Raw genomic sequence first — 15,075 nt, 5'->3', positions numbered from 1 at the left:
ATAAATGTGTGTGTGTGAGAGAGAGAGAGAGAGAGAGAGAGAGAGAGAGAGAGAGAGAGAGAGAGAGAGAGAGTGACAGATAAAGAGCTACTAATGACTTTAATCTTATTGTCTGTAAAGAAAAGCTTACTGTAAATTTAGAAAGATGTTATTTTAATCGTTTCAGTATAAACCATACAAGAAGTGCATGTCTCGAGCATTCATTAAAAAAATGAATATTTATCTTAATATTCTACTTGCTTCCAAGTTAAACCAAAAAAAATAACAAACGAAAAGATAATCCTTTACAATAACCAAAAGTAAATTAATCGTATCGACGTTTTAATAAAAAGAAAAGAATTTAACTTTTACTTTAAATTTTTTTAATTTCAGTAAGGAGTCGATGCATTTATAAAAATTTATAACATTATTATTATTATTATTATAGAATCAGGCAACACATTGTCCAAAAGTCTTTAAAACGTCTAATGCGATAAAGGTTGCTTTAACGTATCTTAAAGATATTTTAGGATTTGTGTGCTGTCTCGGAATTAAAAAATACAAAAGAGACACGGTATTCGTTGGATCCATTGGAATCTGGATGATATATCAAGCTTGCACATATGCGTTGGGCCATAATATTGCCAGATTTTATATTATGTGAAAATTTGCATACTAGATTTTAGTTTATTGCATAAGGAATAAATCTATTTCGTAATATCGGGGACCCTGTGGTACTACGTTTCCGCTAATTAAGTAAATCACAATTACGAATGACTGTTCTGGAGGGTCCTCTCTTTGTGAAGAAATTGTGTACGTATAAAATACGTATTTATAGATATATGATACATACATGCTCTTGTCATAGATTTGACGTAACGAATGGAAAGTATGTATAAATTGTAACTTGTGAAATAATATGTCTTATAAATAAATAGTTACTACAACCTATTCCTATTATCGGTTCTTACTTGATGCCCTCTTCTTTTGAAAAAATTGTGTACCGGAAAAACATTTCTGTTTGAACTTTGCTTTTCCATGTATAATAAAAAAATGTTATTTTCACCATTATTTCATTATGATCTTTTGGCCTGAAGGTTTTAAGAATTCAATGACAGTTGTATGATTTTTCACTCATATCAACTATGAAACTATGAAAGGGTGTTCTTTTATATAACTCCCAAGACATTCCATTCCTTTGACATATGGCTACATATGAGCAATGCTTATTCTATCTCTAAGAATTGGTTCTCCCGAGTAAGTCGATGTTGTGTTAACACCTAAATACAGGGGTGCGTTCAGAAACTTTACTCCGAACAATTTCCGGGACGTTACATCTTTCTTTACCAAAGTTATTAAGTACGAGAAAGATAGAACAATACCAAAGTACATTCTATTAAAGTTTCAGAATGTACTCCAGTATATCTGGGATTTTATCTGTACCTTAGGAAACTAGGTTACTTTGATTATCGAAGATGCTATCCCCGTATTAGTTTAAGCGGAATGGGCATAGCTCTGCAATTTCTCTCTCTCTCTCCCTCTCTCTCTCTCTCTCTCTCTCTCTCTCTCTCTCTCTCTCTCTCTCTCTCTTGGGTGGGCTATTGATTTACGTTTTGTGATCCGGGGGATGCCTAAAGGGTTGTAGAGCTATAAAGTGCTCCCAGCTACCCCCAACTAGCCGTTCGAATACCCAAGAATCCTTGCGGCTCGCTAGGTGGCGACACTTTGCCATATATCCCTCCTCAGCCGAACTGTCAAATCGTGAGACGTTGTTTGTATACGAAATTTTTATCGGTTTCTAGCGTCGATCCTAAGAATATCTGAACTACAAACAACGCCAGGTTTGTGCACTGTAATATTGAGTTTCTTTGTGTTAAGTTTTATTCTTTACAATTACTAGTGAATGCCGATCTATTTCGTGAGAACACCGGTCCTGATACTGTAGAGCTGTCATTTTTTGGAGACTTACTACCTTTTTCTCTTACATTCGGTTTCTGCGTACACTACTTCTTCTCGTTGCATGATAATGCTTCTGTTGTTATTTATTCAGTTTTATATTGTACTTTTGTTTTTAAGAACACCTCTTGTCTCAGAGTACAGTGCACCCTTTGCACTTTTGTTTTTCTTAACCTAACACAGGATCAATGACTATATGATATAGGATACTGCTATAGCTTATTTCTTCTGAATTGTTGATTTTATTTAAGAAAAAACATGAATAAGAATTACCATATTTTATTTTTAAATATTATATTACAAATTTTATATTATATGTAGTTTTTGAAAAAAATTAACATTTACATTTATAATTGTTGAAACCCTCTAACAAATAATTCATAATTGATTCTACATTGCATGCTACATATTTTTATAAATGTATAAGGATATATGTACACATGATATATAATTTTAAACAACAATTACTTTACAATTGTAATAGTCTTATATGTATATTAAATAAACATTATTTAAGATCTTACTAATTGGGTGCTATTTTTATATGATTTAAATAACTCTTTAATAATGATGTTTGTACTTAAAGTTAATAGATAATGGGTAATAATTATTATTTAAATGATTTAATTGCATGATGTTTTCATTCAGTATCTAAATATCTACCTACATGCATAAGATTTTGAACTTATGAATTATTGTTTACAATCATAGATTGATTACTTCTTAAAGTCTTCTAAGATTATAAAATGATTCCGTAAATATTGTTTATTTGGCTTTTACTCTTCTGATGTATATTCTTACACGGTACAACGCTAAATATATTTGAAAATAATCTTTGTTGCCTTAGAATGAATCGTACCATGGATGAGAAGGAAGAGTTGGTGAAGAAATCATTGTTCAATTTTGTCAGAAAACAAGTACCTGCTGCACAACTTAGGTAAGATATATGAGAAAATAATATATAATTATCTATGATTACTTATAAATGGGGTATAAAACAACTTGCATATTTTTATTTAGTATTCCGATGAATTGTTTTATGATAATACAAAGTAAGAAGTGTTTCTGTAATAATTACAGCTTAATTGATGACATTGTGCTGAGTTATGTGGTTAGCATGGTGGAAGAAAATGCCTTGGAAGAAGACTTAGATGTGGAGGGTCTGTGCGAAATGGTGTCAGCCTGTCTTCCTGAATTTTCTACTATTGAAAAAGATGCTGTCTCTAAATGGTTGCTCGATGTCAAGAATAAACTATATCAAGGCAATAAACAAAATGAGAATTGTCAATCTCAAGATCCATTAAGTCACATTAGCTTGACGGCATTATTGCCGCCGGACGCACAAAGAATAAGGGTGCATCACTTGTCAGAAACAAGCGATGCAGGAAGCGATTCCAGCGGCGAATATTTTGCAGAGGTATTCAATTCTGGGCATTCAATTAAATTATCATCCAACTTAACAAATATATTTACTACACATATTTTGCAGAACACTTCATGTACAGGTCATAAGAATGTACAGTTTCTTCTTCATTCATGTGTACCATTCATGGTACAATCTATGCAATACTAATATCCCTTTTGCTTCTGTCACAGCAGGAATCTTCCTGGCATCAAGTGGCTCTTCTACAAGAAATGTTTCCAGGAGCAAGTCCTGCTGAAGCTCGACATTGTTTGGCAGTGGCAGGAGGAGACGTAGCTAAAGCAGCTCAACTGGTCCTTCATAGACAAGAAGCTGGCCAAAGTCTTGTTGGCAATCTGACCTTCCTTACTGTAAGTCTTAATCTTAATGTTCAGATATCCATGATGTACGAAAGAATAATTTTATCAGCCCAGTGGCCGGAACAAGGCTCGTGTAAACGATGAGGAATTGAAGTCACGTATCATCGCTCGCTACAGTTACGTTGACAGAGATGATGATTCCCGCGAACACCGTCCAGTAGCTCCAAAAACAGAGCCGAAGAAGCTGGTGCGCTATCTTGACAACAAGATCGTGAGTGTGAAGGGTGAACGTTACACGGAGGTTCGTCGTGGTGGCGAGGACGAGGATGGACACGAAAATGGAAGAAAGAGAGGCCACAGCCGCCCGTAACCAGGCCCTCCGCCTCCACCACCTGATCCACCCCCTTGGAGGCATCTGCTTTTAAATTAAACTTCAAGTTAGATCTTTTTCTTCTCGGCTGAGCCCAGGAGTATAGCGAGAGAGTATTGGATATCAGTGAGAATAACGGTGGGTATTATATCTATTACATCTCCCTTACGATTTTCCCATTTGAAATGGTCGGGGCCTCACCATGGTGATAGGGTCAGTTAATTTCTTTTTTTTTTTCGATGACTAAATTATTATTTATTTTCGATTCTCTATCCCATTTCTTACAAAAAGACCGAAGGCAGATTGCCTTCATTCATTTTTTTTTCTTACTAGTTAAAGCTCTTTCGTGGCTAACATATTTCATTGAGTAATGACTTTCTGATTGAGCGTACAATGGCTATTATTATGATCGTATATCCAGTGCATTAATGATTTGAGTCGTATTAGAGCTTATACAGGGTGAATCACGAATCGTGATCAGTAGAGATTACTTTGTTATTAGCAGTCCGATCTAAATGTTTGTATCAGCTTTCGCATGGTTTCACGAGAGCTTTAACGTGATAGTGAAAAATTACTGGTCAACTCTTTTTTTAATGTTTTTTCAAGTTTACCTTGAATTTTTTGCAACTGAACATATAATTTTTTTACGCCTGTCTGTTAGAGGATTTCAAGACGAATTCGGCACATGTAATGTTTTTTCAAGGTTACCTTGAATTTTTTGCAACTGAACATATAATTTTTTTACGCCTGTCTGTTAGAGGATTTTAAGACGAATTCGGCACATGTAAGGACATGACATTTTTTTCATCTGGTTCGAAAGAAAATTAAAAAACTGTATCACAAGGAGAATCACAGCTACGCCGTTATTACGCAACAAATGTTGTTGACAAGTCAAAATTTACCAATCTTAATTGTAGCGATATTCACAATGGTGTCCACGAGCTGCAATGCACTCGCGTGGACGGTGAACAAAAGATTGTTTTGCATTCTTTATGGCCTCTACACTGATGGTTGAGCATGCATCCGCAATCCTTCGTCGCATATCTTCCGGTGTTGTTGGAGCATCTGCATAAACTTTGTCTTTTAATGTACCCCACAAAAAGTAATCTAATGGAGTAAGATCGGAAAATAATTTTGACTTGTCAACAACATAGGATGCGTAATAACGGCGTAGCTGTGATTCTGCTTATTTCTGTCTATTAGAAAGTTTCCTTTTGATAATAATCGATATCTTACAGAATCAATTACCATTTTAGAAATTTAAGTTGCTAAGAATTGCCATGTAAACAAAGTTACACTAGATATACATATTGTATATTTCATAGCTATTGTAGCTCAGCTTTTTATTTCATATGATCTTCAAACAGCGCTCCAGTGATATATTTTATTTATTACGATATATTTTTACATCTTTGTCTTTTATAAAATTTTATAGATTTTCGTTCCTAACGATATGATAAGGACTTTATTATTTACTTTGTATTATTTTGAAGCAAAAAATTGCATTGTTTTAATGTGTTCCGAGCCGAAGTTAGATTTAAAAAATTAATAATTTTTTGCTATACAGTTTCATCACGTAGCATCATGTCAAAGAAATCTCAAGCTTACGTATCTTATATTAGAATAATGGTGATCTCTGTGACGGGATAGCTGGCAATATTGCAAATCGTCGGTTATGCTGTCACCGTCGTCGATGACTCAGTTTTTAGAGCAAATACGAAAATTTTAATACAAATTCGAAATACCGCATATTTGATGCATTACAGAGTTCAACATAAACCTTTGGGTTTGGAATACCTTAACACGTGCGAATCGAATATTACTATTTCCTTTTCTTTTGGCCGAATCGTTAAATATAACGAGGAGGGGGAGGGGCGGTGACGGAAGTCCGCACAGACAATGCAGAACTGTACAGACTTCAAGTTCAATGAAAATCAACGATCAATTTCGTTGCTACTTAATTAAAGTATAAATCGTAAACCAATTTGTTTTAATTTTATCACGCACAGTATGCGTGACTCGCGTATGAAATTATCTTAAGGACAGCTAACGTTAGCCAGATAATGGCTGAATAGTTTATAATTGAAAAGAATACACGGCAGTAGATATAAACATTTAAGGACACAAATAGGAATATTTGTATGATTTTCCTAAATCTCTAACATTTGCACAGTCGCTTCATCTCCCATTTGAATTTTTATACGTACGACATTACAAGGATCTTTGTTACTTGATATTTATCTAATGCAGATTTATCATTTTTCCACAACTTTCACATTGTTAAAAATAATCATTTTCTATTTGCCACCATTTTTTCACATACATTCATCTAGAGCGTAAAATTAATTGACCAATGAGCATTGCGAACTGTATTCCTGTCTTGATTTAGAATGATTTTTAAAAATTCCTACGTTGTTAAAAATTACGTAATTGCATTGTTTTTCTCAAAGCTACAATACGGAAGTTTCGAATAATATAACTGATCTGTTACGTCATTATTAAAATTATAACTTCAAATATTATTGAAGATCGTGATGTCCATTAAAAAGTTATGAATTCATAGTAAACTGCTAGCAGTCTATATTGTGTAGTATGTATACGTGCAAACAAAAAAAGCTTTTTTTATTATTATACCTTATGCAAATGTCTCTGTAATAAAATTTGGCATATGAACATTAGGTAGAGAACAAAATGTGAACCACGTGTATAGGCGGAAACAAAATTTGATTATCACGCCATATGATTTACCAGTATTATTATTGTTATTGCTATTATAATTAATACAAACTTTAACATATAGGACACGCATATATTATATTCATTATAGTGTTAGAATTCTTTACATTGAGTGATATATACTTCATAACTATTATGATATACGGTATCGAACATCACAGAGAAAACTATCGTTACTATAAAGCGATGATTATGATTATTATTGATTCATATTATATGTAATATCTTCATTTGTTTTATTGTCATTAATATCGATACTACTATTACTATTAATGCTACTATATTTTTTACTATTATTACTATTTTTATTTCACGAGTGACTGAGTCGAATATCATTTTAAAAATAAGCACATTTTTATATCCTACATACTTATTCTTTCCTTTTTTTTCCTCAACAATGAAATTACTTTCAGATATCATTAAGTTAATTGTAAATGTGAATCTGATAAATATCATTTCTTGAATATAAAACAATTATTCAATATGTTTGCAAATTCAAAGTTTAGGTGTTGAGGAGAAAAATGATGAATTAAAAAGATGTAGGATACGAAGAAGGAAGCAATTTTATTTCTTTTACATAATGGGACGAATCTTGAGTCAAATTGTCATGGCTTTCTTTTAACATTAAACAAGAAAAAAAGTATAACAATTCATGGGATGTAACGTACTTTGCCCCATTTTATATGTGGTTTGATATGTTCATTTTTAAGATACATTTTTATAATTAAGCTTTTGACACTAATTACTAATTGAACTACGGCAATTAAATATCACTTTATTATGTCCATCACCATTGAACAGCCTTTGTCACTACAATATTAATGAATGTACTTTCATTTTATGACTGCAATGCATTGATTTCGATCGACTGACACCGAAAATCCGGTGATATTTCATTTCTTTTCATTATACACTTTACGTAATTTACACCAATATCTTTAGGTAGTCCTAAATATGTATCACAGTGGGCCGATCCTTGCCATAGATAATTCGTATCTTTACTATAGTATCTGTATACAATAAGTAAACAAATGAAAATATAACTAAACGTATTCCAATTTTTTGGCGGTAAACCGAGTGTATTCTACCTTTGATTAATTTTTTAAAGTAATTTCACAATTGTTAAAGGGGGCGGGATGAAGGTGAAGAATGTTATTTTCGTGGACATTGGACACATATATATATATTAATATATATGTATAAACACCATCCACGAATAATAATACCCAATGAATATTACGGCACTAGTCGAACAACGTTATGTACTTACATGTTGGCCAAAAAGTCAATATGATTTTATTGATAATCGGGAATACTTTAGTTCGCAGTAAAAGGTCTGCGTATAGATCACACGCGATCTTCATGTGTGTGTTTCATATAATAATTATTAGACATTACTACGATATACATAGTAGTACGTATAGATACTCTATTATATAGCTATTATTGCGATAATAATTATTATACACTTATAAATATATATTATAAATAACGATTACGAGTACTATATATTTCGCATTCACTCTGTTACAAGTGACACAATACTCTGTTATAATATACTTTTGTCGACTACGAATTTTTTATTTTCATAAACGTTCTCGTACGAAGATTCTGACATAATGTGACACTTGCGCCATCTGTAAAGAAGGTAATAAAAAATACAAAACATTCTCGTTATATCAATTATAAATTTCTCAAATTGCGCAACTCTTGTATAAACACTAATTCAAAAGATCTACGTACTTATTACACGATGAATAGGAACAGTATGTAAAAATATGGCAATGGTACTCGGTTGCGATATTAATGCATTGAGGGACCTTAAGAAAATTAAAAAAAAAAAACATTTTTGTGTCACGGTCTATCTTCTGAATAATTATATTTAGTTTCTTCTTTTACTATCTATTGACTGACGCTCGTGTGAAGTTTACGTGGTACTCAGTACTTTACTGCTTTTATTATTTTACTCTATATATGTATACACATAACTATTATTATTATACTTACCTTAAGAGAGGCGGTAATTCGCCACATGATTGTCTTATTAATAAAAGCAATGATTTTATTGCTTTTACCGTGAGCATTAGTGTAAAGGACTACACGTGACTACTACACGACCACAAGTATTACACATTGCCGGGTATAGTAATGAGATTATTAATTGTAAATTACTACGTATGACATAACTTAAAATCTAGTATCTCACTTTACCCATTTATTTTTCTCTGCTCACGACCGATGGTCCTGTAATTCAATAAATAAAATAATAAACAAGTGTATTTTGAGTCACATCCCCGCCTTTTCTTTTCTATATTTTCATACAAGAATCGAGGTAATTAATAATAATGAAAAACTGAGTAAGTACTGAGATAACGATATTATTAATTTAGTTTATATAAATTATACCCGTAACTCAAAGATGAAAATTTTCTATTATCTTGCTACACCAAAGAGAAAAAAGCTACAATTTTGTAGAATACTATAATAAGTAAATATATATTTTTATAAATGTTTTCAAAAACAATTGATAAATACTGTTAATTATCCGTACTGATTATATGTATAGCGTTTAAGTTGAAAAAAAGTAGATTGTATAATAATTATTATCATTGAATCATGGTGACAATCGTGTTTATTCGTAATGATCATTTCACTTGTAAAATATCGTTTTGTAGTACAAGAATTACGACAACGTAGTGACTAATGCTTGTGTGTCTGTATCGTCGGTGGCCTAAATACTCATAAAAATGGACAGTCTAGATTAAAGAGTACATCAGTATATGACACATGATTTATAAAAAATCACTTCTTCTTCTTTCTTGGTTTATCTTGAGGTGCAGGTAGGTTTTCTTGCTTCCTTTTTGAAGCCGGTTTCGTACCGACACTGCCACCTTTCTTCCTTCTTTCTTGTCTCTCACGTTCCTCGAGTTCTTGATTCTCACGCTCTATTAATGTTATCAGCGTGTTGCATCTTCTTTGCAATTCTAAAGCCGTGCGAGATTTAACAAACCAATCAAAACGGAACTGGGGTGCTGATCTGACAGTAGCTCGTAATTCCTCGTATACGTTCTCTTTGTCAAAGCCAAGTTTGTGCAGCATACACACCAGAAATCTATCCTCTTCTTCGGTATAATTCTTACCTTTGTTTGTACCATAAGCTATCCGTAACTGATGAAATGGCGCTCTATATCTCGCCATCTTGGCATCTAGTGCCTTTTTAATACCTGCACGTCTTTGTATCTTCGCTTCGCCACGTTCTATCTGAGCCATAACTCTGTCTATATCCTGAAGCTCATGGCAACGTTCCCAGAAAACTGCTGAGTACTCCATGACTTCCTCAGGTGTCTTGCCTTCGACGTCCTTTGCAATATTTTCAATGTCGTCACGTCCATACTTCTCATTTGCTTTGATAAATTGATTAAAGTCTCTCTTGGTCCAGTTGGTGAAACCCTGAGTGAGCAGTTTCTCTTTCTCAGTAACTTCTTCATCAGTCAAAGGCTGGGCATCATCTATTTTCCTTTGTTCCTCCTTCTGTATTCTGGCAGCATCAGATCCCAATTCTGGATTTTTAGGAACCTTGTAACCTACTGTTTGTCTGAAGTAATAAATCTCTTGATCCAGCAGTTCAAACAGACGTGGTGGGAAGAATTGAAAGTCTTGGACAATAGGCTGTTTTGGTGGCCTTGGTGCTTTTGGTGCTTTTGGCTCGGACACTCTCAATGCTTCTCTGAAGTAAGCATCTACAGCATAGTTTGCCTTTCTTTCTCGTTTTGGTGGCTCAATCCAATTACCGATACCAAGTATCTTCTGTTTTTCACGATAATCTTCTCCTTCGAACTGATATACAGAGTCTGTAGGAGCATCAACTGTGAAGTTTCGCAAAGATGACTCTCCAAGACTTTCCAGCTTCTGTTTCATCTCTTCTGTTTTGGCTTCTCCTTTTTGAAGAATTGTATCTATATCCTCATCAGTAATGGCGCTATCTTTGGATGCGAATACTTCATTCGCACCATGCCTGATCATATTCAGCATCTCGTCCTTGTTCAGTGCTGTCTGCTTAGCATCTACTAATCTACCTTGTTGAATGACCAGCTTGTCCAATCGTAATTTTACTTCAGCACGCTCGACGATTTTTTCTTCAACTGTGTTTTCTGTTATGAATCTAAAGACGCGTACTTGTTTTTGTTGTCCAATACGATGTGCTCGATCCATCGCTTGCAAGTCCATTTGAGGATTCCAATCAGAATCATAAATAATTACCACGTCGGCGGTAGCCAAATTGATTCCCAACCCACCAGCACGCGTGGACAACATGAAGATGAATTTTTCACTGTCTGGAGCGTTGTACTCATTGATTTGTCGTTGACGATCTTCGTGGGCTGTGTTACCATCTAAGCGACAATACTGGAAACTCCTCCAGTGACAGTAATCTTCTAAGATATCCAGCATCCTAGTCATTTGACTGAAGATCAGCACTCTTGATTCTTGTTGTTGGAGTTTTGGTAGTAGCTTGTCCAGGATAACCATTTTGCCACAATTGTAGACCAAATGCTCATCCGTTGTGTAAGGGGGACCAGGTTCAGCACCATCAAATAGATACGGATGATTACAACATTTCCTCAGCTGCATTAAAATATTTTGCAGCCGCATTTTTTCAATCTTACCGGCACCGTTTACGATGTCGATATCCTTCATCAATACTTTAGTGTACCACTCTCTTTGCATTTTACTAAGTCCAATGTAGACTTTGATCTCCTTTTTTGGTTTGAGACCTTTTTCTACTTCAGATTTAAGACGTCTAAGGAGGAAAGGTCGAAGAACTGCGTGTAGTCTTTCAACGAGAGAATTATCGCCTAGAAAACTGTTTGTGTTAAACCATGAATCAAAGTCATCTGAACTATTGAAAACGTCTGGCAATAGGAAATTCAGTAAAGACCAGAGTTCGTGTAGATTATTTTGCAATGGAGTACCAGTAAGTAATAATCTATTAGCTGTTTTGAATTCTCTTAATATTTCTGATAGTTTTGATTTTTCATTTTTTATCCTATGAGCTTCGTCAATAACCATATATCTCCAATTAAATTTTTTGAAAACCGATTTTTCTTTGATGACCATCTCATAAGAAGTAACACATACATCCCATTCCCCAGGCATCATAACATCTCGAATAAATGTATTCCTTGTCTCTGCATCACCAATTAAGCAGACAGCTCTAAGAGTAGGACACCACTTTTTGAATTCATTCATCCAATTAGCCAAAGTAGACTTAGGTACAATTACAATATGTGGTCCTGGAATGCTACGAAAATGCTTCATGTATCCTAGTAATGATATAGTCTGTAATGTTTTTCCCAAACCCATCTCATCAGCAAGAATACCATTAATTCCATTCTCGTATAGTGAGATCATCCAGTTAAGTCCTCGTATTTGGTAATCTCGTAACTCCCCAGACTTGATGTAATGTGGGGATGACTCGAAACGAGTAGTAGGAGCAACATTGGCATTACTTTCAGCAAGTAGTTCTTCATCTTCTTCCTGTTCAGTTTTTCTATGTCTATGATCAACTATATCAACCTTAACTGTACTTTCAGGTTGTTTTCTTGGTCTACCAGCTTTAACCTTTAGTGGACTTCCAGCTTTATCTTTCTGGTTGTTTGTCATGAAATGAGAAAATATCTCAGTCTGTTTCAATAAATAATCGAACCTCTTGCTTCGATCTGTTTCGAGTTTTGTTTCAAAATCTCCACCTCTAGAAGATGTGGTTTCTGCTGAAGATTCGTTGGAGTTGTCTCCGGTATCCCCAGTATCCACATTTTCCTCCGCTTTAGACATTTTCCTCACTTTTTTTTGGACTTTAGAACAAGACAGTAATACACTTCCAATCTTACTTTCTTGATTCCTCAACATGCAACTCAGCACGATGAGACGCACGCTTCTTTTACAACTTCTGGCACACCGGTTGTAAACTGCAGTAAACTGACGTTCAGAACTGCATAATACCGACTACCGCCATCTTGTATTCAAATCCCTCCAAAACAGTACCAAACTCAACAATGGTAGCGTCATTCATTTTAAGTCTCGTTTTGAATGTTATAATGCGGTATCACAAAAAAATAACATACTTTTACAAACTAATAGATACAAAACCTTTCTTCTAACGAAAAGTAAACGTATATATATAACGCTCAGTATTTGTATTTAATTGAAAAATTAAAATTTGGGGCCAATCAACCTGCGTGAAGTTGGCAATTAATAAAAACGTTTGATAGTCCATCGTTTGCAAGAAAAATGAGAAAAACCATTTGCGAATGAAGGATACCAATCGATACGATACAATCGATTCCTCGATCGGTGTGTCCGTTGAATTAGACTATAATGCAAACTTTTTCTACTTCCAATCGTTTGATAGTCGTTCGATAGTGTTTGATAGTCTTGTAAAAACGTTTGATAGTCATTAGTCTTTTCAGAAAATAAAAATAAAAATCTGGTGTGAAGTTGGCCAGCACTTTTTTGTTTTTAACCGGATTTTGTTTTTCTGGAGCTCAATCGATGCAAAATCGCTTGATAGTTGCGAATTAATTAATAAAAACGTTTGATAGTCCATCGTTTGCAAGAAAAATGAGAAAAACCATTTGCGAATGAAGGATACCAATCGATACGATACAATCGATTCCTCGATCGGTGTGTCCGTTGAATTAGACTATAATGCAAACTTTTTCTACTTCCAATCGTTTGATAGTCGTTCGATAGTGTTTGATAGTCTTGTAAAAACGTTTAGTAGTCAATAGTTTTTTCAGAAGAGCCAAATCGATGTACGATGTGAAGTTGGCTGTCGTTTCCCTGCTTCTTGTCCATAATCAGCTTTTTCAAGACACGTAATAAGCCAGGTTTTAGGCATTTCTATAATTACATATTAGTCGTAAGTCAGCAATTGTTGTCATAAGTTATTTTTACAAGCAACCAGAACTATACTTTCCGATGATTCTTTAGTAGGTGAACAGGAACACAGTCATAATACAACTGTAAGTTTATATCGGAACATAGGCATGGACGCCTATATGACGTCAGCTTTCATGGCTTTTCAGAATGGCTCAATAGAAGTCTATAAACAAGGGGGCGGCCGTAACCCAGTGGATAGGGTAGCGGATTCACGACCGAAAGGTTGGAGATTCGCACCCAGCTTCCAGCGGCATTCGCCAATGGGTTTTCATATGAAAACTTACGTGAGTATTTATACGGATTTCGCCCAACAATGTTCGGATTCGATGTATAAACTTTGTACGTCCCCTCACGCTGAGTTGAATAAGGCCCGTCTCGCAAGGTACATCGCCATCTATTGTCGAACTTCCAACCTTGATTATTAGGACCAGTTACTGACACATGTCCCCCATTGGGGATACAGCCATAAGGAAAAGAAGGAAGGAAGTCTATAAACAATGCATTGTTCTCACTCTATGGCAAACTCGGGCCTTGCAACATTACTTGTATAGCAGTGCGGTGATTGGTTGAAACGGTATTCAGTCACGTTATAATCAATCAGCGCCTGCTGACAGTTGTACAATCATTGGTGTATGAGTTCGGATGCATGCATGAGAAGTATGAAGGACTGTATCCCTTGGGATCCAGAAGGGCAGTTCGATTTCTGGTCTTGAAGGGTGTACTTCGAGTCTATATCGTAGAGTCAATTAGCTAGATACAGTTAAGATAGATTGATTTAGACTAAATCATATTATAATTAAAGTAAATAAAGTTAGTTATAGTGCTCTCCAAAGCACCTGCATTGTTAGTCCTAAAGCCTTTATTCAGTTGAAAACCCATAACATCACCGTACCAGAAATCAACATATGTATATACAGAGGATTGAACACCGTTGGAGTGCTCATCAGAGCTTTGGTGGCTAACGAACCCACCTCGCCAGATTCACGCAGTCGAATCTGCCGCGAAAACGATAAACCATACTGGAACTCGTACGCCTGTATTCGAAGGTAACTTGGCCAGCGCGCAGCTGTCTCACTCACCTGGAGTAGGAGTTTGTCCTTTTCGAATTAAACTGCGCATGTGGTGTACAAGCCCTACAAAAATGTTGTAACGCCGCATATCAGTGCCAGCCACGCCAGCACTGAAATACAAATCCATATAAGTATAGTGTGCCAGCTAAATATTTGGTAATATATTTGGTAATTTGGTAATAGTTAGCACTACTAATTATTTATGATAATTAAATTGTAAATATTATATACCAATTATAACATTTTTACTATCGAACTAAGTAATCAGTATGATCTGTACTAAATTTTTGCAATCATTTCTGG

General features: G+C 34.8%; 2 protein-coding genes across 4 annotated transcripts; one reads left to right on the top strand and one right to left on the bottom strand.

Moving 5' to 3' along the window:
- Positions 1–1,684: 1,684 nt before the first annotated feature.
- Positions 1,685–9,038, top strand: LOC107271407 (CUE domain-containing protein 2-A). Of its 3 annotated transcripts, XR_001538638.2 has the most exons (6): positions 1,685–1,820; positions 2,783–2,872; positions 3,016–3,352; positions 3,532–3,708; positions 3,767–4,165; positions 5,794–9,038. XR_001538638.2 is itself a non-coding variant. In XM_015747392.2 (5 exons), the coding sequence occupies exons 2-5, from the start codon at positions 2,784–2,786 to the stop codon at positions 4,025–4,027; spliced, it is 861 nt and encodes a 286-aa protein (XP_015602878.1). In that variant the 5' UTR covers positions 1,685–1,820; position 2,783; the 3' UTR covers positions 4,028–4,695. The 3 variants fall into 3 exon arrangements, 2 of the variants coding, with proteins under 2 accessions (XP_015602878.1, XP_015602864.1); XM_015747392.2 differs by lacking the exon at positions 5,794–9,038 and having other exon boundaries at positions 3,535–3,708; positions 3,767–4,695; XM_015747378.2 differs by lacking the exon at positions 5,794–9,038 and having other exon boundaries at positions 3,767–4,695.
- Positions 9,039–9,377: 339 nt separating this feature from the next.
- Positions 9,378–12,970, bottom strand: LOC107271389 (chromatin-remodeling complex ATPase chain Iswi). Its single transcript, XM_015747341.2, has one exon. It carries the CDS (start codon positions 12,668–12,670, stop codon positions 9,566–9,568), a length of 3,105 nt encoding a protein of 1,034 aa, XP_015602827.1. The 5' UTR covers positions 12,671–12,970; the 3' UTR covers positions 9,378–9,565.
- Positions 12,971–15,075: the final 2,105 nt, after the last annotated feature.

This window comes from Cephus cinctus, unplaced genomic scaffold (genome assembly GCF_000341935.2).
Source record: "Cephus cinctus unplaced genomic scaffold, Ccin1 Ccin1_scaffold0080, whole genome shotgun sequence".
Lineage (NCBI taxonomy): Eukaryota > Metazoa > Arthropoda > Insecta > Hymenoptera > Cephidae > Cephus > Cephus cinctus.
The sequence above is the reverse complement of the archived record's forward strand: the minus strand, read 5'-3'. Positions and strand labels throughout refer to the sequence as shown.